Source organism: Botryllus schlosseri, chromosome 1 (genome assembly GCF_051294905.1).
Source record: "Botryllus schlosseri isolate E-star chromosome 1, Bs_hap1, whole genome shotgun sequence".
Lineage (NCBI taxonomy): Eukaryota > Metazoa > Chordata > Ascidiacea > Stolidobranchia > Styelidae > Botryllus > Botryllus schlosseri.
The window spans coordinates 5,451,493-5,475,009 of NC_137236.1; the positions used below are offsets into that span (position 1 = coordinate 5,451,493).

General features: G+C 39.1%; 4 protein-coding genes and 1 long non-coding RNA gene across 6 annotated transcripts in view; 2 read left to right on the plus strand and 3 right to left on the minus strand.

Moving 5' to 3' along the window:
* The window catches only part of LOC145441576 (uncharacterized), a 268,801-nt gene extending 267,331 nt beyond the window's left edge, over positions 1-1,470 (plus strand). Inside the window, exon 9 of the mRNA XM_080319505.1 lies at positions 117-1,470. The gene's annotated coding sequence lies outside the window, so the exon portion shown is untranslated. The remainder of the gene's footprint in view (positions 1-116) is intronic.
* LOC145436771 (uncharacterized) overlaps positions 1-23,517 on the minus strand; it is a 355,402-nt gene that overhangs the window by 292,883 nt on the left and 39,002 nt on the right. The gene's annotated exons all lie outside the window — the stretch shown is intronic.
* Positions 1-23,517, minus strand: part of LOC145433781 (uncharacterized) — a 358,802-nt gene that overhangs the window by 55,180 nt on the left and 280,105 nt on the right. The gene's annotated exons all lie outside the window — the stretch shown is intronic.
* LOC145450388 (uncharacterized) lies at positions 1,674-4,413 on the plus strand. Its single transcript, XR_013918487.1, has 2 exons — positions 1,674-2,460; positions 2,586-4,413. It is a non-coding gene; the product is annotated as an uncharacterized LOC145450388 (long non-coding RNA).
* LOC145433627 (uncharacterized) lies at positions 16,603-18,399 on the minus strand. The gene has a single exon (XM_080310812.1). The coding sequence runs from the start codon at positions 18,114-18,116 to the stop codon at positions 16,671-16,673; it is 1,446 nt and encodes a 481-aa protein (XP_080166938.1). The 5' UTR covers positions 18,117-18,399; the 3' UTR covers positions 16,603-16,670.

Genomic DNA, 23,517 nt, shown 5'->3' on the forward strand with positions numbered 1-23,517 from the left:
CTTGCCTCGAAAACTTGAGTAACTTGACTCGATTCAAAATATGCAATGACTCGATATGACTTGCGACTCTAAGACAGTGAGTCGTTTCCAACACTCACTTACCATGATTTTCACAGCTCGTTGTCTATTGACCCATGAGAATGAACTACCGAAGAGCAAGCACTGTCCAGTGAGTGGTTTAAGGCTACATTCCACAACAACTGCCGACAACCTGCTTGGCGGACACACCTACAATATCAGAAAGTCAACTGGAGCCAAGTTTTAAAAGTGACATTTTTACAAGTCTTTAATATGGTTATGAATGGACAAAATCCAGTGCTTGAGTCATGAGTATCATTTCAGTAATAGAGAGAATCATCCCTCACTTGTCGACTGGAATCATTGGAATAAATACTCGATTCAAATTCGAGTACTTGAACCATTACGACCAGACCTAGTTACGTTGAGAGCACAACCAATATTGGATCTTTGAGCCGAACCAGGGTCATAATGACTTAGTCATGACTCGACTCAAGTCATTGCACATGACTCAACGAAGTCATATAACTTATGACAAATCAAACCAGAAAGTGTATTTTATGTTTGAATAAACCAATTGAGAGTAGAGGTGGTCAAAGTAGTCATCACTGGTACTCAAGTAGAAGTAACGACGTAACTTTACACTCAAGTAAAGCTAAAAGTAGGGATTACCAAGTAGGTTAAACGGTCGATATTCCAGGCCTAGTTTTGGATTGAGAACTGAAAATTGTGATGGAAAAATGGCATTTGTCTACAATCATTACCACTTGAGTAAGTATTGCAAGTAAACGAAACCTACTTGAGTACTTTGACGAAGAAAGAGTACTTCTTTACTGACCATCTCTGGTTAAAAGCGAGATAAATGAATATATTGTGAATCCTAGGAGTTCGTTTCACTAGAGTAGAGTTAGGAAAAGGAGTTGAACATGACTCGGGTACGGACTCGAGTCCCAAAACTATGACTCGGACTTGACCGTTTGCACGTTGACCGGGACTTGACTTGTTTGTGAATTGAATATGATTGGAGTCAATACCATGGAAGAAATATTGACTTGTGATTCAGAATCTTGTGACTTGGTTCCAATCCTGTCCGATACCGACAAGACCGGTAACTAGCACCTTCACCAATAAAGCTGATATTCAAATGATATGGCATCTAGCGTAAGTCGCATGTTCAAAGGTATAGATCATTTATTTGAACAGCTTCACAGCTCTTGTTATGTTTGGATATGAAATAATCTGGAAAAGCTGCACCCGAACACTTCTATGCAGGGATGCCTGTTTTACAGCAGAGTATAGAGTTGCCTTCGACTTTTTTGAGGTCATATAGATGAAAAGCTTACCAATCCAAAGTTTAACCTATAGTATGTTTGCAAAGTAAAAGAAATTTTCTACCCCTTATCACAAACATAGTGCTATTATCAAATAGTTGTAGCAGCTTATTGTTTTACATGACAGGTGCCGCTAATGCAGAGACGCAGAAACCTGTTGGTGACAAGCCAGAGGCGATCTATATATACAGTAATGAATCACCAGACTTCCATATCGCCGAACTGGAGGCTCAACTCTAGAAACTGATCGACACCAATCAGACATTGAAGTCTGCTATGTATATGGGTGCATATTTATTTTCTTTAAACCACTACTTGACTTTATTCTGAATAGACTTTTTCATTGAAATGTAAGCTACTTCTGCAATTCCTAGATTTCATATATTAATATCCTAATCAGGTAATGGCTCAGGCTCAAATCAATTTATGAGTGTCGCGACAGCATAAGAATATCAGAAATTCTTCAAGCAAATTCAATTTGTAAAATGATATCGATGTATAGTTGACCGATGTGTCGAAATTCAAATTGGTGCTAATCCTAATTTCAAAAAGTGTTGGTACAAATGAAAGCTATTTGGAGTTCCATATATATATATCGAGTTCAACATGTATCAGAGAATGGTGCATAGAATATTCCTGTGTACAAATTTGGCTAAAATTCAAAAAGGGTTGTTGAAATCCACAGGGGTTAAGAACTCCGTATGCATATCGAGTCAAGCAGATATCATAGATCCAAATTACAACTCTAGCCAGTATATGACATGACCAAAAAATGGTTAGCATTAGCTATATATTGCATTTCTGTAAATCAAAACTGAGTTTTATTCAACAGATGAGGCAGAAGGCCCTGCAGCCTGCTCCTGTGCATTGGATTGGTGGATGTGACAGATAAAGCTGGATTCGGTAAGGCTATTTTTGTATCGTCACTATGTCTGGATAAAAGGAGCTCACTGACAAAAAGAGCTTACAATCTATTTCAATAAATACATCGGTGGTCAAAACAGTTCGCAAGACCACTCCAATATAAGTAGCGCCATAAATTTACACTCTATTTCAAGCAAAAGTTGCAATTTCCAGGACATCTCTATGCTATTTCATGCAGAGATAGAATGTAGTCAAAGTAGTCAGTCGGTAATGCTACTCAATAAAAAGTAACATCAATCCAAGTACTAGTCAATTACAAGTATAAGTATCGATTCAAAGACAGATCAAAACTCATTCATGTGGAGATAGAAGGTAGAAAAAGTAGTCAGCAATGCTACTTGAATGGAACTGTCCTAGTAAATTATTTCTATTCAATTACTGCAGTAGCGATTTCAACGACAAATGAAAATTACTTCTCGTGGCATTAAGTGGTAGTGAAAGTAGTTATATTTGGTATGCTAGCACAAGTAGATGTAACGCCGTAAATTTCAACTCAATTAGATGTAAAAGAAGCGATTGCTGCTTATTGACTTACTGTGAGATGGTTTTCCTGAAAATGCTACAGGAGAACTCTAACGTGTGTAACGAACCAAGCTCAATGTACAGACTACTTCTAATTCATTAGGGAACTACCTAAGATTTTCTAGCTGTCAAACTCTGGTGGTGGCCATCTTGTACAGACCAATACACGCTAACACTCAACGCGAACTGAAAACTAGGAATTGTGTCAATATAGAACCGCTTCCATATTATATGGTATGATTCTGTCTTGTGTAATATATCTTGGCGTTTCGTTGCTCAAGGATGTATGTAAGTATTTTAATATTGTCCCGAATAAAACCGGCCTTGGGATGTCTGTAATAAATTCATTAATTCAAATCCAAATTCAATATTATCATTACTATAGCAGGCCTTCCAATAGCTGCAAAATGATGTTTTTATTCAAATTTCAGGTTAGCAACTATGTGACAACAGCAAAGACGTACTTTTCAACAGTAGCACGCTAATACTTCTGTAAGCAGACAATGTGCAAGTGGAATACATTGACAGAGACATGACATAGTCTTACTGCACAGTTCCTGAGCACTCAAACCGAGAAGGAAACCTTGCTCAAATATTTCTGGACCTACATGTGCGAGCATTCGATCAAGTTTGATGGAATTATTTTATTGTACTTGAATTGAAAATTTATGAAATGGCTTGACTAAAATGTTACCTGACATGAAAATTTATCAAACAACTTGCTTTGACTCGACTCAAGTCTACATTCGTATGAATTGACTTGAAAAATACATCAAGTGACTAGGATAAAGTCCAAATTTGCGTGACTTGACATGAAAAATTTATGAAATGGCTCTACTAAAGTCTAGACTTCTACTCGAGTAGCATCACTGACTACCTCAGCCACAAACATTCGCTTCAAGTAGTTTTTTGTCTTTGAAATCGTTATTTCGACTTGCAGTTGATTAGAAATTTATGAGGTTACTTCATCTGTAACATCACCGACTGCTTAAGTCACCACCTATTTTCAATTTTAATTGACTGTAAATTTACGACGTTACTTCTACTTGCATAGCAACACTGACTAATTTGATGACCTCCTCCTACCAAGTTGTAACTCAGTATAGACATGTGGCATTACTTCTACTTTAACTTTCTGCTTTTACTTGTAGTTGATTTGAAATCTACCATGTCACTTACAATGGGACTTAGTTTGAGCACCTCTGCTTCTGTTATCTATTTTTTCATCATCCAGGACCACACCAAAGTGATTCTGTATCCTATGATGCGATCCTGTGATTTACATAGACCGAGAACGTCACTTCGCAACCTACAAATTCAAACTGCTACAAAAATACGGATGCAATCTTGCGAAGATTCATGTTTGAAGATGTGAAGATGATTTGTGAAACGATTAATACGACGAGCTGTATATTTCTATTCGCAAATTGCATCGTTTTAAGCTTTGCAGCAGACTCTTTCTGAGCCTAAAGTTAACCAATGAATGCATACTATGAATGTATTGTTCTTTGCAATATTCTGAGTCAGGACCGCATGAATATTATGTGATTGACTTTGTGTAAAATGACATCGGATCGTTGTGTGTGTATAAATCCAGTGTAGCTTTTACAGGAAAACCTTTCTTCTGTAAAGTGAGATAATGCTATTTATCATAATAGATCATGTGTCGGATTGAATATTGCAGTATTCGGTGTCACAGGTAAGGTCAAAAGTAGTCTGACCTTGCTACCAGTGTTGGGATCAAGTCACTACCTTCGAGTCAGGGGTCATTGGAGATCTTGACTCGAGTCAAGTCAATCGATTTTCGGAAGTGACTCGAGTCAAGTCAAGTCACTCGATTTTTGGAGGTGACTCGAGTCAAGTCACAATTCAAGTCAAGTAGTCTTTTTGAATTATGAGGCATGATTACGTCATTGCATTTTGCTAGCTGTTTGAAACACAGATTGGGTGGTAATTGATTTTGAACCAATGCGAATATGGAGTTAAATATACACGCAATAAGGCGATGTATCGCTGACATATACGTAGAACTGCTAAACTACGTAAGTAATTACACAGCCTCAGTTTATAGTTACCAGTGAAAATAGAGAATAGAGAAACGAATTGTTAAGATGCAATACATACCATTTACAAATTGATATGATACAATTCAAGCCTACGCTAATGGATGAGAACTGTATTAACTATATTTCATTTCGATAAAACATGACGTTTGGTTAGGGAAAGAACAGAAATAGACATTAAATTACTATTTACTTACTTTACTGTACTAGTTTACAACAACGTAATCTGGAAAATTCGATCACTTCGCTTGCGGTCAATTTATTTGTGAGAGAACAATGGAGGTTCAGTAAAGCGCACGGTCACTGGAAGATTGGTCGCTCTCACGGGTTACACCAGTATTTAGCGAACAATCCGACCATATGCAAGATACAGGGATTTTTATCGACACCGATTACATGATGACTTGAAATTGACTCGTGAATTTGGCTCCGAGTCACCAGTCAATCCACATTTTTGATACGCCGAGTCAAGTCAAGTCATTTTAGCAAAGTGACTCGAGTCAAGTCATACGAAAAAGGTGACTCGAGTCAAGTCATGACTCGAGTCGTCCCAACACTGCTTGCTACTTGATTTGAAGTGGAATTCAGGAGGTAAATCTTCACTGAATTACGGGTGGAATTAGCGATGTTAAATACATCTTGAAACTTGCAACGGAGACATATATTGAAAGACCCCAAAAGTGCTGAAGTTTCAAAAACTGAAGATGGTTGATCAGGATCGAAACAGCGACTCAATTTAAAACTACGCTCTACTTTTCAAAATACAAAGTGTGTCAAGTAAGTAGTGTTACTGTAAAATACATGTGTGGTGAGATAGCGCAGTGGTATAATCCACGCCTGCAGCATGAAAAGGTGCTTGCTCGAATCCGACCGAGGTCGACTTCAGAATTCTAAAGCGTAAGTGGTGTCTTACAAAAAGCCTAGAAGTGGACCGTGCTATAAGTCGGCAGCTACGGAAAAACCATGAATAACGGCCTGGTGTAAATGACCATAGCTGTTAACAGACATCATGAATAACACAAAAACACAAGAGTTGAAGTCATAATAACAGTGCCACTTGAGTAAATAGCGTGAGTGCTCGCGATGCCTATGCGATGCCAGCAATGAAAAGGTGGAAGTTTGCTAATTCGTTACTGACCAACTATGAAGGGATGGCAGTTGGATAAAGATTGAGGCAGTCTTCCCCATACACCCATGCTGACTATCACTGTTTCATTGTGCTCGATAACTGCCACGTATATTTCCTGTATTTTTTATAACTTTATCGTTGAGTATGAGCGAGAGGTTCATTTCGTACACCTATGTGAGGTCAATCCACGTATACGTATGCGTTGCCAAATTGAACCAAATTTGGTGTGTAGGCTTAAATTAGGTAACATAACAATTTTATCAAGTAGCCAGTACGATTTGAGAAAAAAAAGTCATTTGCGAACACCCCTATTATAATCACTAGGGCGGAGTGAAAAAAAGAAAAATTTGGATTTCAAAAAGTGCCTTTGATATTTGATCCCAAATCGAAAATTAATAACTTCTATCATAATTCCAGGTTCTTACGCACTCTAGTGGCCGAGCAATTTCACCAAACGAGTCGAAAATAGCTAATTTTGCCATATCTTGATAATCGCTTATGCTAGAAAGCCATTACGAGATGTTTACACAACAACTTTCAAGGTGGATATGTACAATGGCAGCTCACTACCATGAAGCAAGCAGATAGCCTATAGAAGTGGTCTTTGTAAAAGTTTTCCCATTGCACGAATGCAGCCTTTGAATCTCCCTGTCATTGAAGCTGTACCGTCTGATCCCACGACAGCTAGGTTTTTGCAGAGTTCGGCGTCGGAAATAAACTCATATGTTGCTTTTGCCAAAACACGACCTTTTCCATTGGAAGGTGACAAGTGAGAGAGGTAATACTCACCTCGTTCTCCTACTAAAACAATATGTTCCTCCAGCTCTGTTTTCAAAGAGCATTTTCCAGTGGTTGCCTCAACCTGCACGTCAGGATCTGCTGTTATGTACCTATCCATGAACTCTTTAGTTGGGATATTACACTTCTAATATTTGACTCTTCCAAATCTTAGTTTGGGTCGCGAAAACCACTGCTTATAGATTGTCAGCATTAATCATATGGCCCGACAGCTTCAACGAATGTACAACGACAGTTGCCTCTTTCACGTGTATTGATGAGATAAGTAACTTCAATAAAAATCCGTGTAACAAATGTGCACCACGTATGCTTATATATCATGATAGCGCGAGACTTGCAGTAAAATACGTTCAATATTCTAAAAAACCTCAGAGACCAGAAAAAGAATGTGGTATCTGCGACATGGCACAGCTATCATTGTACCAATGCGTCTCAACGAGGTTAAACAGTGTCCGTTATCATGTCACAAATATTTCCATTTGCAGCCGATTACCCCTTTTTGTCAACTGGTTACTTGTAGGGGTGGGCACAATGATTCAAGAATTAATTTTAATGATTTGATTTTAGTGGTGAGATATGATTAGATTTTTGCTGTGAAATCTAAGGATCCTCACCACTGAAAGTTAATTATAAGGGAATTATAGTTTCGTACTATTTTCCGTTGCGAAACACTTTAAACCTCGATTGGTCATATCGAAGCATGGGAAATATGAGGTACGAAGTAGGGATGGTGTGAACGTGAGGTTCACGTTCGCGTTCTGTGTGCGAACCTCGGAAATTTAGAGGTTCGCGTTCACAACAGAACCTTGGTAGGTTCTGCACTGTGAACCTTTTGGTAAATTGTAATTTTCACTCCATTATAAGATCTTTGGCTCAAATTTATTGCATTTTAACTGCGAGCCACTCCATGCATGGTGCTGGAAGCATAAAAAATCAACGCTAAACGAGCATGCACCATGCACCTCGACAACCTTAAAAGTTTTAGTTGCTTTGTTGCAAAAATTTTCTCGGAATAACCAGCTTTCCGTTTGTGAATATTTAGTGACTCTCTGCTGTGAGCTTGACCCACAATCACACAACATCACGAGCGATATACGTAGTCAGCGAATGATGCTTATTCAACCAATCAATGACATTGATATCGTCTTCTGATGTAAAAATCGAACGGGCGTACAGGGTCAATCTTGACTTCATATCTTTACTCTATCATTAAAACAAAATCCGTGCGATTAAGGTGCTTGCTACTGCTTGCATAACTTGTTGTTGTTTGTGGTGTCGGTAGCGAGTATAGAAATTTGAAACCCGTTGTGCACTTTGCTCAATATCAATGTAGCAATACTCAGACTCCGAACACATTGTCCGGTCTGGCTAAACCGTTAAGGCGTAAGCTTATATTCCTTGGTAAGTCCTCGTCGAAATTGTTGGCAAAGCGACGAAATGTATTGATTTTATGCAATTATTATATCCTTTGATTACCGCGGGTGATACATTTAGCGACGTTTAAAACGCCGATATGTACTTCAGCATTGTGGCATTATGTGGACCGAGTCTTCGCTAGGTATCATGTACATTAATATAGGCTATCACTTCATTGGAAGATAGGGTTGGAATTAGCAATATGACGTCACGTGACGTCACGAGGTTCACGTTCGTGTTCACACAGAACCTTTCAAAAAGGTTCGCGTTCACACGAACCTGAACCTTTCAGAGGTTCACACCATCCCTAGTACGAAGCAACATAAGCTAGTCGCTAGTGGAAATGACACATCCGTGAAATCGTGAGCTGAACTTGGTATATCAGACGGAAGTTGAAAGTACAGAGTGAACATTTCTGCCGAAATTCCGCACACATAGTGCAAGCATGCATCATCCAGAATGGCTATTAATATGAATCTTGAGAGTATCCTTCCGAAAGAATGCTTTCCCACATATATCACATCCATAATTTTCAACGCCAGCATGGATTTTCATATGTTGTTTGAGGTTACCATTCTGAGCGAATGCTTTACCACAAATATAGCATGTAATGTTTTTGACGGGAGCATGGATATTCATATGACGCTTACGGCCATCCTTATGAGTGAATGCTTTCCCACATATATCACATTTATGGTGTCTGATACCAGTATGCATATCCATATGACGCGATAGTTTGCTCTTCTGAATGAATGTTCTCCCACATATATCACATTCATGATTTTTAACACCAGCATGGATATCGATATGGTGTTTGAGGTCGAATTTCCACAAAAATGTATTCCCACATATGTCACATTTATGATTTTTGTTACCGGCATGCATGTCCATATGACGCGTGACGCTATCCTTACGAGTGAATGCTTTCCCACATATATAATTTATGACGCCAGCATGCATATCTACATGGCGCTTGAGCGCACCTTTCTGAGTAAATGCTTTCCCACATATCTCACATTTCTGATCTTTGTTACCGGCATGCATATCCATGTGTGTCGAGAGGTGGCTCTTCCGAATGAATTTTTTCCCACATATATAACATTGATGATTTTTGTTACCGGCATGCATATCCATATGCGACTTGAGGTTGCACTTATGAAAGAATGCTTTCCCACATATCTCACATTTCTGATCTTTGTTACCGGCATGCATATCCATGTGTGTCGAGAGGTGGCTCTTCCGAATGAATTTTTTCCCACATATATAACATTGATGATTTTTGTTACCGGCATGCATATCCATATGCGACTTGAGGTTGCACTTATGAAAGAATGCTTTCCCACATATATCACAGTTATGATTCTTGATGCCAGCATGTGAATAAGTGTTAGGCTGGCAGTCAACTTTTTGAGAGAACGGTTTCTTGGCTATATCGCATGGATGATCATTCACCTTCATGTGGAAGTGCTCATCACAAGTTCAGAATATGCATTTATTCATTACACCACCTGCTATGTGTTTGAGCGTGTAATAAATCTAAACAAATTGAATCATTAAAATGTGAACAACACATTTGCAATACTTGCGTATCGGAATTTAGTAGTCAGTTTTAGTTCTAGCTGCATGTTAAGAAAAATAGGCTCCAGAACAACTATGAAAACACTGTAGTCGTTCGACATAAATTGTGATACTGGTTGCACAATGTTTTCACAGCCACTTCTGGTTAACAGACATCACTACTAACAGTGGCATATCTGCAGGTTGTTTCAGGGGTCAAAACTTCTTCCAGTACCATTCTTTCAAATGCATTTCCATTCTGATATGATAAATATTAGTGATTTACCTTGGAACTGATCTAGTTAGTTAATTGCGGATTATTGAATGTTGACAGTTGTAAATTTAATTCTGGTTTTAAAATTTCGAAAATCAAGCGGTTTGCATATGTATGATTGCGACGTCGAGAATGATATGACTTAATCGAAAGCCAGGGGCAGTGCGTCTTTAACTGAGTTCGATTACGATGGTCTCCGACAGTCCAGCCGGGATCACCAACGCGGTACTTGCGTCCAACAGATCGGGTGTAAGGACCTTGCTCGTCTTCGCCCCACGGATCAGAAGGGAAATGTACTTATCATTTCCGCGCCTTGACGCTGAGATTGGTCCTACAGATTTAGGCAAACCTATTCCATCAGATTCCAGTATGGTAAAGTAACTGAGCTCAGATACGCTGGCCTTGGTCCTGCGAAGAGTTATATTTGCATAGTAAGGAGCGGAAACCCTGCTCATTGCTCGGAATGTCAAAGTGAAGAAATTCAAACTGCCATGGGTAGACCGTGCAATAAGAAAAAGTAGAAACACCTAGTTACTAACCACCAGTAATTTTTAGTGAATAGACATATCGATTTTTTTTGAGATGGAAAAAGTCTAATATCAATTTTAAAGAGATTTCAAAGTCAAAATACTGACTCACTTTGAACTTCATTACTTGCGAGTAGGGCTTGGTACAATGATTGGAGTGCTCGAGTCGAGTCGAGTAGTAAGGGATGGTTCTTTTGAGTACTGTTCTAAAATCTTTGCCACTCTTTGTCACTAATAGGTAATTTATCAACCGAGATTATAGTTTCGATACTTAGGTATCTACAGTGGAAGCTGCGAAACCTACATTGATCTATCGCATCGTACGAAACGTGCAGTACAAAGCTACGCACGTTTGTGAAAATGACATATCTGTGAAGTCGCGATCAACCGGCAGCATTGTCACAAAGGGCAATGAAATAGGCATGATCAGCAAATTGCCATAATTATCTTGAATGAGACGCGGAACTGGAGGTGTATTTTTTGTGTTCGCAAGACAGATACATGTTTTGAATTTTATCGTCATTCATACTGAAATGACAAAATAATGAGTGATACTCGAATACTGAACTTCGCCCAACCTGCTCATGACTCGGTAGCAAATATTCGAGTCAAATTTCAAGTCATGAAATGGCCTATTCTACTTTGGAAAGCGTTGTGATTAATATCAATCCTTTATTTACTGGATTTCACTTTGTTTACGTTTTTGATATGGTTTTTCCACCAGCATTCAGTGACGTACAGTTAAAACAAATAATAGCCTAAACTGGCATGATAATTAAGGCTGGCGGAAACAGAGCACTTGAGATATACCCTATACAGAATTATACATATGCATCCACACATTATATCAAACAAATGCTGATTATATTTGATGATTTGATTCTGATTGGAAATCTAAATTTTTTTACATAATTTCCCTCGTGACTTGAGCTGAAAATAGTTACTGGTACCTTTAATGACATGAGAGTAAAAATTTGGTGTTTAGTGCAGTGGCTCTAAACCAGGGCTGGCCAACCTTTTCAGCCAACGGGCCACATTCGATTGACGAATTATTGCGCGGCCCACTAGCCGCGCCAAGCGCGAACATTTTTTGAAATTCATAGGTCAATAATATTGTCATTTGACTATATTGCGGGCCTGTTGTATTTCGCTGGGCTAAGTTTGCGAGGACTGGGCTGGGCTATTCGGCGCATGGACATATCGATATCGAAAGATGCGACCAACATGCGTCAATCATTTCGTGCCTAGGTATCATAGTCGACGGTCTTACTGCGAGAGAAAACGCAATGTCGCATATGTTGAATGACACTTTGTCTCGTAATCGCGAATATAGTTAGACTCAATCTGATACATTGGGTGTTCTTCCATTTTCACATAAGGGCAACAATATTAAAAACAAGAAATCGAGTGACAACATGTTGCGCCAAGCTTGTGGAAAATTTTTACCTTTTATAAATCTACCGCAAATTATTCTGCTTTATTGTAGTGTAAGAAGATATACTAATATGTGTATGGCTGATGGATCTGTCAATGCGTCGAATCTGATATTTTAGTCATCACATCTCAAGTGTTGCGACCAGACTAATCAAATTTTTTGTTGGCCTTGCAAGTTCACAATCTGTGCAATCCATTTTTGATGATATTAGAAATTTCGGAAATGACCTCGCGGGCCACTCAAAACCTTCGCGCGGGCCACGGGTTGGCCGGCCCTGCTCTAAACCTTTTGACCTTTTGGTCAGGCCAAACTTGATAACAAATGTCGTGGACCAATGAACCTTCAAATATCAAAATTAACCACAAATGTCACTACGAACAATGTATGTAACTCAAAAGTAAATACTTGAGATTTCATATTATGCTACATCTTTGATATTAGACGCGTTATATGTGGTTCTATTGAACTTTATGTAGGGCGAAGTGCGAAGTCCTGTTAAAAATTTGAACTAGATTTTGATTATTGCCTTTCGTTTAAAAGAAATTCGACTTTGCTGTCTGCTGGATTTCATAATACTGCATATTGCTAAATTGTTATTTTGATATTTATTAAAGTTTGTTTGAAAAGTCTTCCTAGCCTTCACATATGACTGGTCTGATATGAGTTATAGTCTACCGGTAGTTTTAAACAGTTCGTACAAAATCTTCAGCATTGTGACGTATGCTAAGTCAAAATTAGATCATGAACTCATTTTACGACATGGTGCAGAAAGATAGGCTACGCCCCAAATTTATAAATCATTTTAAAATTTGTAAACTCATTTTTCTAATTGCCGTAACCAGGGCTTCGGAGCAGCCGTAAATTTGATTGCTCCAGCTCCGCCTCCGGAGCTTTCTTCTATCATGGCATAGCTCCGGCTCCTGCTCCGGAGCCGCATTATTACCACTGCTCCGGCTCCAGCTCCGGCTCTGAAAATTATTGAAGGTGTCTGTCTATATCAGGGGTGGGCAACCCGCGGCCTATAAGCCAAATGTAACCGCGAGAACTTTTTAAGCCGCACGCGAGCTAATTTCCCGTTATATTATCGAAATCATGTTATATTATCGAAATTGAATTGCTCAAATGACTAACCAAAAATATGATTAGTCTGGCCGCGACACTTGGGATGTTGATGACGAAAATGACAGTTCCGACGCATTGGCAGATCCAGGGTCCAGTCACACTTTTAGTAAAGTAGTAAAATTATTCTTCACGCTCCGCGTGTTTAATTGTCACACGATTTCTTACTTTGTAGCCTAGCCCCTCCTGAAAATGAAGCTATATTCGCAATTACGAGAGAAAGTCTTTTCGAGTTTGCGCTTGCAGGAAGATCGTCGACGATGAAATGTTGGCACAAAATGATTGTCGTATGTTAGCGGAAATCTTCGATATCGATATGTCCAGACGCCGAATAGTCCTGTCCTTGCAAAATGAGCCCAGCGGGCGCTATACAGTCGGCCCGCAATACACCCAAGCAATAATAATATTACCTCTGAAAATTTTACGCACCTTGCGCGGCTAGTGGGCAGCGCACTCGTTCGCCAATTTCATATGCCCCTCTAGCCGAAAAGGTTGCCCCCTGGTCTATATAGATTACTAATTTACCCGTATGTTAGTCATCCATAGTAATCTAGACTTCTAGAGTCTGTCAGCCGTCAATAACATCGGATGCAGCGAAGAAGACATAGGTGCTGCAGTGCTCACTTGTGACGTCATAATGAATACTTGTCAATTGTCGATAATATCGTAGTTGCACTATAACGCACTTTACTCCATACCGTTGCTGTGTACAGCATTAAAATTCTGATGCGGCGTTTCAACACTGGCCCTGTAATCCTTAAGATTAACCCATACAGCTCAATTCAATCAATAAATTTGCGATTATTATTTACCTGTAACTGTAGTAAGAGCATTAAGGGCGGATATCACGACCTGATCAATAGATATTCGATTTGTACCAAATGGCCAATGGTTTGACGTTCGGTATTGGTGCACTCATTACCAGTCCATCCGGTGTCGATCAAGTTTATCGGAATATAATATTTTACCATGTTAACGATTCAAATCATCGAATTAAACACTGTGCTATATGCCCATAACGAATGAAACTATGCAGTATGCACTTTCACATTTCCAAGTCACAGTGCGAGATAATCCGGAATACAAGAGTATCATGCATTCGTCAAGATTGAATTTACGAAACAGATGATTACAAATTGGAAATCGCGTATCAAATTGGTATTTTTTCTGTAACATAAAATACCATACCAGGTCCTGAGTAGCTCGCACCGCGACAATTGTTTGCTGAGTGTAACGGAATTTCGGGCTACTTTTCTGCCATCCCCTATTTACGCTCGAAAATCCTCGCTGGAGTGAATGACGATGATGAATTCCATTTCGCATGCATAATTGCATACTCAATAACAATGTCCAATTTCGTACTCCAATTAAAGAACTATCACGAAAGAACGAGTATTTGCTCATCCGATTCATAGCAACGATGAGATGGAATTTTTTGGCTTGTGCTCGTCATATCGACATATGCAACGATATTATTTTCATCCTCTCTCCCATTTCGCGTATAACATAGTAATCATTATTTTCGAACCGTACAATTGGCCAACCAGGTTGTGCTGATGATGAAATTGTGTGTATGCCGAATACCCACAATATTCACAGGCATACTTGGGATAGCGAGGTTCGGTAGCCTACTCATTAGGGTTATGACTAAAAAAAAATTTTTTTGCCTGTAGCAGGAATTGATGAACATTTTGTTATAAATTAATAAAATTATAATCATTCTGTTCAAATCGAAAAAAATGTCCCGCACAAACTAACATCAATTTTCGACACTGGTCCAAATATGGAAAAAATTTAAAATTCAAAGATATTCTTTGCTACAAATTTAATCTTCAAATATATGTCCTTTTACACTTATTGTAAAGTTCATTCAACAATTTGACTTCCCTTTCTGTTATTAGCTTAGTGCCAGGGACATCTACGACGGACATATCCGACTTTCAATAGGGTTTGGGGCACTTTATCGCTGCAGGACATTCGACCGCAAAGATAGCAGCAAATAATCTTTGGTATATTCTAGAGCCTGACCGATATTGGATTTTTGGGTCGATACCGATAAAACCAATATCTCACACCTTAGCCGATAACCCCAATACATTCAGCCGATACATATATATAAGCACATTTTCAAATCTTCAGAGGGCATTTATTTGAACATCTTTGCAGCCATTGTTATACTTGAACATGGAATGAACTAGAAAGGCTGCATCTGGACACCTGCAAAGTGTAAGCTAAATGAAATAAATCAATATTCTCAGTCTAGCGGTCAAAGACTATAGTTTTCTGGCTTCCTTCCGCCATGTTGTGACGTCACGCGCAAAATACCGATAATTCTTTCAAAGTGTGATATCGTCTCGATATTATCGACGAACCGAAAATCGGTCGGGCTCTAGTATATTCCATCTTTAGACATCTGGTTAGAATACCAGTCTTACTGACACGCATTTGCGATAAATAAGCATCTACAGAGTTATTCTCTATCTGGGGAAGTGGAAGTACGCAATAATGGCCCTTGAGCACCCTCTCGCATTGCGTAGAGATGGAATTTATGCCATTTGATCAGTGGTAATCTATACTATTTTCTTTGAAAGAACGGCATGTTCTGCACATGCCATAGACAAACTTGAAATCATCCCTACATCCTCGGTTTTCTAATATTTTCATCTTAAATTCGTGCTTGGTGGATTGCATCTAGTTTTCGTAGTGTTTTACCACATCATCTCCGAATTTGTAGCTGAGAGTTGAATTTCTTGAAGACGTTGGATCGAAGAACTCTAATATATGCTTTAAGAATCGATAATATGATGTTGGCAAGGGATATGAAAACCCATGCTCATCATTGCATTTCAAAGTTTCGAAACAACGCCATTCTGCCGTCCAGTATCAAGAGATGCTATGGTGTCACATATGATATATGAGATTTTCAAATTTTCCTGTACATCATATTCTTCTAAGCGGTTTTCTAGACCGCTGAAAGTACCTAGAGTTGTTCTACTTTCGCATTTTCGAACACCCAGTTTGATTTGTGCCAGACAAATTGAAATTATACGATATATACAGTCTACATCTAAAATCGTAATTAATAATTATTTATTAATTATTTAATATTGACTGTAAACAAGAACACGATAGGAATAATTCAATCTGGGCGATCAAAATGTACCAAAATACTATTTTAAATCTTCGCAATTGGAATTGGGTCAGTTAAATTCAAATCAGTCGATAAATAAATTATATAGTCTGTATCTATAAAAGAAGGCCTATCCTCCATACAGTGAAAACTGGAAAATTTTTGCGCGGGAGGTTTTTGTTCAAACAGTCTCAACTTTTGTGAGTTTTGAAATCAGGACACAAAAGCTCATCATTTTTGACTACAGGACACACAAAATTTTGAATTTTTTTTTCTAGTCATAACCCTGATGTACATGCCCATTCAAGCTACCAAGATGGGTAAACACTTTTCCGCATATCTGACACTCATAGTTTTCGACTTCATTATGTGTATTTTCATGTGGTTTAAAGTTACCAAGATGGGTAAACGCTTTTCTGCAGATCTGTCACTCATAGTTTTTGACTTCGATATGTGTAATCACATGCGTTTTCAAGTTACTGAGATGAATAAACGCTTTTCCACAGATCTGACACGCATAGTTTTTGACTCCATTATGTGTATTTTCATGTTGTTTCAAGTTACCAAGCTGGGTAAACGCTTTTCCGCAGATCTGACAGTCATAGTTTATGACTCCGGTATGTGTATGATTGTGTCTTATGAAGACACTAAGCCGATTAAAAGCTTTTCCGCAGATCTGACACTCATAGTCTTTGACTCCGGTATGTGTATGTCCATGTGTTTTCAAGTTACCGAGATGAATAAACGCTTTTCCACAGATCTGACACGCATAGTTTTTGACTCCATTATGTGTATTTTCATGTTGTTTCAAGTTACTAAGCTGGGGAAATGCTTTTCCACAGATCTGACACTCATAGTTTTTGACTCCGGTATGTGTATGTCCATGTCTTATGAAGACACTAAGCCGATTAAAAGCTTTTCCGCAGATCTGACACTCATAGTCTTTGACTCCGGTATGTGTATGTCCATGTGTTTTCAAGTTACTGAGATGAATAAAAGCTTTTCCGCAAATCTGACACTCATAGTTTTTGACTCCAGTATGTGTATTCTCATGTGTTTTCAAGTGACTGAGCTGAATAAACGCTTTTCCACAGATCTGACACGCATAGTTCTTGACTCCATTATGCGTATTTTCATGTTGTTTCAAGTTACCAAGCTGGGTAAAAGCTTTTCCGCAGATCTGACACTCATAGTCTTTGACTCCGGTATGTGTATGTTTGTGTCTTTTCAAGACACTAAGCTGATTAAAAGCTTTTCCGCAGATCTGACACTCATAGTCTTTGACTCCGGTATGTGTATTCTCATGTGTTTTCAAGTGACAGAGCTGAATAAACGCTTTTCCACAGATCTGACAAGCATAGTTTTTGATTCCATTATGTGTATTTTCATGTCGTTTCAAGTTACTAAGCCAGTTAAACGCTTTTCCGCAGATCTGACACCCATAGTTTTTGACTCCAGTATGTATAGTTCCATGTGTTTTGAGGTCGCCAACCCGCACAAACGCTTTTCCGCAGATCAGACATCCATAGTTTTTTACTCCGGTATGTGTATTCTCATGTGTTTTCAAGTGACTGAGCTGAATAAACGCTTTTCCACAGATCTGACACGCATAGTTTTTGACTCCATTATGTGTATTTTCATGTCGTTTCAAGTTACCAAGCCGGGTGAACGCTTTTCCGCAGATCTGACATCCATAGTTTTTTACTCCAGTATGTGTATGTCCATGGCGTTTCAAGTGACCAAGCTGGATAAACATTTTTCCACAGATCTCACATTCAGTATTTTTATCTATAAGGTGGAATCGCAAGTGAGCCTTCAATCCGTCGTTACGATGGAAGCTCTTTCCACAGATCCAGCACATCTTCTTTGTCATTCTTCTGGATTATCTTTATGTTACTTTACTTCTTCAAGAATCACACATCAACCGATCTCTGCTTGAAAACGAGTATTCAACGATAGCTTGGAATGAGTCAGTACATAGTATTATAATTCTTAAATTATAGCAACCAAGTCTAAAATACAGAAAGAATTAGCAAAATTGGAGCAGTGTGATAAATAACAATATCCAAGAATTACAAACTTATGATCTAATAATACCAGTTTAGTAGAATTATCAGGCATTGTGATGATCGGCAACCTGACAATTCAGACGAGTACGGTAGTTACTCATGGATGTTTCGCACATACTTTTCAGATAACAATTAGCAATAGCAATAGATCACCTGCACTAGCCAACAGAGGAATGTGTTTGACAATCTTTCGAAGACCAGTGGTTCTTCAACGTTTACGACCACTACCCGAATCTGAGTGACATTACCATCTCGCGACTTAAGCCTCACTTATCGAAATGAATGCATGTCTATTGCTAGTATGCTTCACTTTTCACGGGCATGTCCGAAATGGTTAAAATGCAGACAAGCAGCTGCACACAACGGAGTTTTATGAAACATGATTAAATACAATACCAATAATAGTCGTTGATCTCACATGAAATTCATCTTTCAGGATATTATTTATATACAACTCTACTTGATGAGCACTTCTCTACACGCGAACTAATTGCAGCCACTTCTTAAGATTAGAGTCACCATGCTTAGTCCTGTCGTTGATCTGTAAATGCCCCCGTCTCGCCTAGAAGGCTCCAAGTTGAAATTCATTTCAAGTTAATTGAACGGCTTTGCCGACAGGAAAGGCTCTGGCATCAATCCACCAAAGATGCATATGCATGAGAGGTCCACGAGGGTCGGTGGCGATACGGGAAGACAAAAAGGTCGAGAACCACCGATCTAATAGGAATGGTTGCCGGAGAACCCGTCCCTACCAACTCGGCCCTCGGAGAACCCGGCCCTTGGAGAACCCGGCCCTCGGTGAATTCCTCGGGAAATTTAGAAATTAAGTGTATTCACAAGTATTAATATGAATTAATAAAGTAATAATGTTATTATCAACTGATTTGTCGGTCTTGTAAGGAGGTCAGGGCATGCGTGGGATATTAGGGTTGCGGGGGGGTGGGATATTAGGGTTGCTGGGGGTGGGATATTAGGGTTGCCGGGGATGGGATATTAGGGTTGCCGGGGGTGGGATATTAGGGTTGCCGGGGGTGGGATATTAGGGTTGGTGGAGGTGGGATATTAGGGTTGCCGGAGGTGGGATATTAGGGTTGGGGGAGGGGGATATTAGGGTTGGGGGAGGGGGATATTAGGGTTGGGGGAGGATATTAGGGTTAGGGTTAGGATATTAGGGTTGCCGGGGGTGGGATATTAGGGTTGGTGGAGGTGGGATATTAGGGTTGCCGGTGAATACAATATTTCCCGAGGGCTGGTTTCATATTTAATGCATTTTTAATACAAAATTGTTCGCGGGCCGCATTCTCCGAGGTCCAGAGTAGTCGAAAAACACCGTGAATACCACAACAAGTAGACCACGCGTGCTTGATATGCAAAATTACCCGAGGGCCGGGTTCTCCAAGGGCCGAGTGGGTAGGGACGGGTTCTCCAAGGGACGGGTTCTCTGGTAATCATAGGAATGTATCTCTGTTTCTTAGACGGCTCAAGTGCTTACATTACGCAGTGCTTACCTTCACCAACTTTCTTGTATAATTTAAATTGAATGAATATAGTTTATGCTTTCAAATTCTCACCGACATGTAGCTGAGTAGTGTATTGTACCATAGCAATTTGTTTCAACACCTCGAGCCTTCGTATTCGATCCTCCATTTTGACTGATAATAACAGACTGTATGGCATGTAGTTATACAGTTACCGTAATTTTCCATGTATAATCCGCAAAATTTACACGATTTTTTGCCCTAAAATCGGGGGGTGCGTATTATACAGGGGAACAACACGCTTGAAAAAAATCTCCCTCGATAAAAAACTTGAAATCACACCTTTCTTCATGTTTGTTTCCAATCACGCATCACTTTCAGCCATCGCGGGTAGTAATTCGTATTAAAGAGTGTGACGCGCTGCCAATTAAGGGAAGCGCGTTTCTAATTAACGAGAGCCGTGCGCACAATCACGCGATCTCCGGCTGAGTTGGTTTACCGTTTGTACGCGAGCGAAATGAGGTCAGCAATAGAAACTCGCACGCGGCAATTCTCGCCAATTCATCGCGTCAACGACAGGCCCGAACAATCGCATATACAAGAGGCCATGTGCGCAAGATATAATCGCTTGCGTAATCAGTCGCATCTCCAACAGAACTGTTGCGCATGACATAACCGTTAGCCTAGGCGCAATCGCATCTGTAATAGGCATCATGCTCAAGATGTCGGTTCGTTGGCCTAAACTAACTCGCCGTCGGCCTCGCAGGCTTTGGCTGCCATCTACTATCGTTTAAAGACAATACCGTTAATTGTATAATGATTAGCAATCGCATATGTAAAAGGTCTCCTCGTGCTCAAGATGTCGTGTCGCTAGCCTGAACTATCGTGCCGCCAGCCTCGCAGGCTTTGGCTGCTATCTGCTATCGTTTAAAGACAATCCCGCTAACTGTATAATGATTAGCGATCGTCGTGTAATGACTCAACAGTGACATCGCAAAACAGAATGACATCGTATACGAAATCGGAACTATTCATGTACTGAAATGCAGGGTGCGTACTATACATGGGTACAGGCTTTTCCCCAGAATTTACATGCTATTTTAGGGTGCGTATTATACACGGCCGGGCGTACTATACTTGGAAAATTACGGGTACTCACGTATTATTTAGCAGTTCCGCGTGTTGGGGAGCGATACAATGCCTTTTTGCATGTATAGTTAACTTTATATTCGTTATTTGATTCACGGATAAATGGTCATTTTGGTCAATTAATCTGTCTTTCACACAGTCAGCAAAATGTAACGACTTTTCATCACTACTCGTAAATGAAATTCGACTTGAATCGTGACTTTACTTGAGTCACCCCCAAGATACAAATGACTTGATTTGACTCGAGTCTAAACGTGCAATGACACGAGATGAAGCGTGACTCGAATGTAGTGACATGATTCCAACAATGGCTCTAATGCAGGTTCTAATCTAATCTGTGAAATGTGTGTATGCGCTCATTTTATTCCATGTCTGCAGTCTGGTTTTATTGAAAATGCTACAGGAGAACTGTATCGTGTGATACGAACCAAGCTAACAGCACCCACATTTCCATAAGTATGAGAATGAGCTCTGATATGATATGAGATTAAATTGATTCAACTACCGAGTTTTCACGACTTCAGCATCAGTAACTCTATGTCTAATCTAATCTAATTGGGAAATTTGAAAAATGTGTAGCTAGCTGGCTAACTTTAAAAAGGAAGAAAGTTTTGTAGTTGTCCAAGTCTGCCCTAAACCCACTACAATAAATTTTAGCATGTTTGCCTGAAACACTTATTGGTGATGGCCATACTGTTCTGGATAGAAAAGGACACAAAGGTGGTCAATCAGTAAATCTGAATTGAGTATTAGGCTTCGAGTCAAGTTGGCTATTCGAGTATCCTTCATTGTAGCGACATAACAATAAGAAAGATGTATTAAGTACAGATATGTACCGTTTATGCAAGCACAAAGTGTATAATGACAGCTTTATATCATTATAAAGTTTTTTAGACCATAACCAAAATAGCATCGAAACTATAATTCTTGTTGGTAAGTTACTGCTTAATGGCAAGGATCATATGATTTCGATACTAATAAAAACATCCCTTATTATCCTTATCAAATCATTGAAATACTGATGCCAACTGCCCACTGCCCAGCCATAGCAATAACTATTGTAGCGCTTTTCAGATCATCTTTGGAGCTTACCAAATATTTAGCTTCGCCAGACCCAAATATAGCTTTTGGTTTGATATAGCCTAGTTAACTCTGCAACTGTGCAATAATACAGGCTCATTAACCCGCTCAATCCAGTTTTATAGATGGAATTTCTTATCGGAAATAGTAACACATTTACACATTTTTTATAATCCAACATTTCGTACTCTACTACTTCTATGGGTTGAAATTGAGGCATATGCATCATCCAATATTTTTGTAATTTCATGTGGGAGCCAGTACAATTTCAATGAAATTCCTGATTGTTGCAAAGTTGCGACCTTAATACTCTAACAAACTTGGCAATTTCATCAACTAGGCAGTAAAATTCAAAACACAAGTGATTTTCAAACAACCCCACCAGTCAGCACACTATACACAGCCCAAATAATACAACACTGTAATAGGAGCAGGAATATTGGCAGAATCCCAAATAGATATATCCTAGAACAGTAGTTCTTCCAACTTTTTGAGACTCTCCTCCTTAGTCAATATTAATACTTTTCACCACCCACTTATCAGCAAATCAAAAGGCAAGGTATTGTTGAAGCTATAATTCATTATAGCATTGCTTCTTGACCTTTTCTAACCAACCTGATGACCCAATACAATAGTCTGCAAGACTTCGGCAAACCACAAAACCAAAATCTATCTCATTACACAACTGATGTATTACTTTAGAATATTGGTGCGCAAAATCATCTGTGCATAAACAACAACGTGAAAATTACAAATTACAAAACCATTAATAAATGATTTTCACAGAAAAACAAAAAATATTAATGAAGATTTAGTGCAAATAAGGGCGACTTCTGCTGTGTGAGTCTGGTGTGTGTCTTGACCCCAGCGTACCTTCCCGAGACTGGCTCAGCGTGACCCTGGGGTTTGTGTGATTGAAAAAATAAAATTTGTATCATATTGTCATCATATGCTCAAATATGTATCATGGTTTGTCACTTCCACTTAATAAGAGATAGAGCTGTGACATTTGGATTTGATGTGGTAGTTAAGGCGAAAGAAGCATGATTTGATAGTGATTTTCATGTTACATATTTTTTTAGTTACATATTTTTTTAGTTATCTTGTTTCGTTATGCGTTATGGCTTTCAATCAATACGGGAATTGAAATATATGAATTGTCCACTTCCAGCCCAGCTTTATACCAGTATATACAACCTGTTGGTAACTGTGACAATAGTTGAGGTTTGTAGGATATGAATGGCATTTATTGATTCAATACAGACAGCGGCCCATACCTCACCAACCCCCGGCCCATACCTCGTAGCCTATTTTTTATTTACAAAAATGATGAACTGGTACAAAATTTGATGTCACTTCCAAATACATGGATATTTTAGCTTAATTCTACCAGTAATAGTTAGCCATATAACTGATGACCGTCTATACCGAAATTTAGGAATACTGGGCCAAGTTTGGCCAAGTTATAGCTTTGTAAGATTTGGTGGCCCATACCTAC

Excerpts from the sequence above, each read along its gene's own strand:
- LOC145433627 (XM_080310812.1), bottom strand. The coding sequence starts at position 18,116 with ATGACAAAGAAGATGTGCTGGATCTGTGGAAAGAGCTTCCATCGTAAC.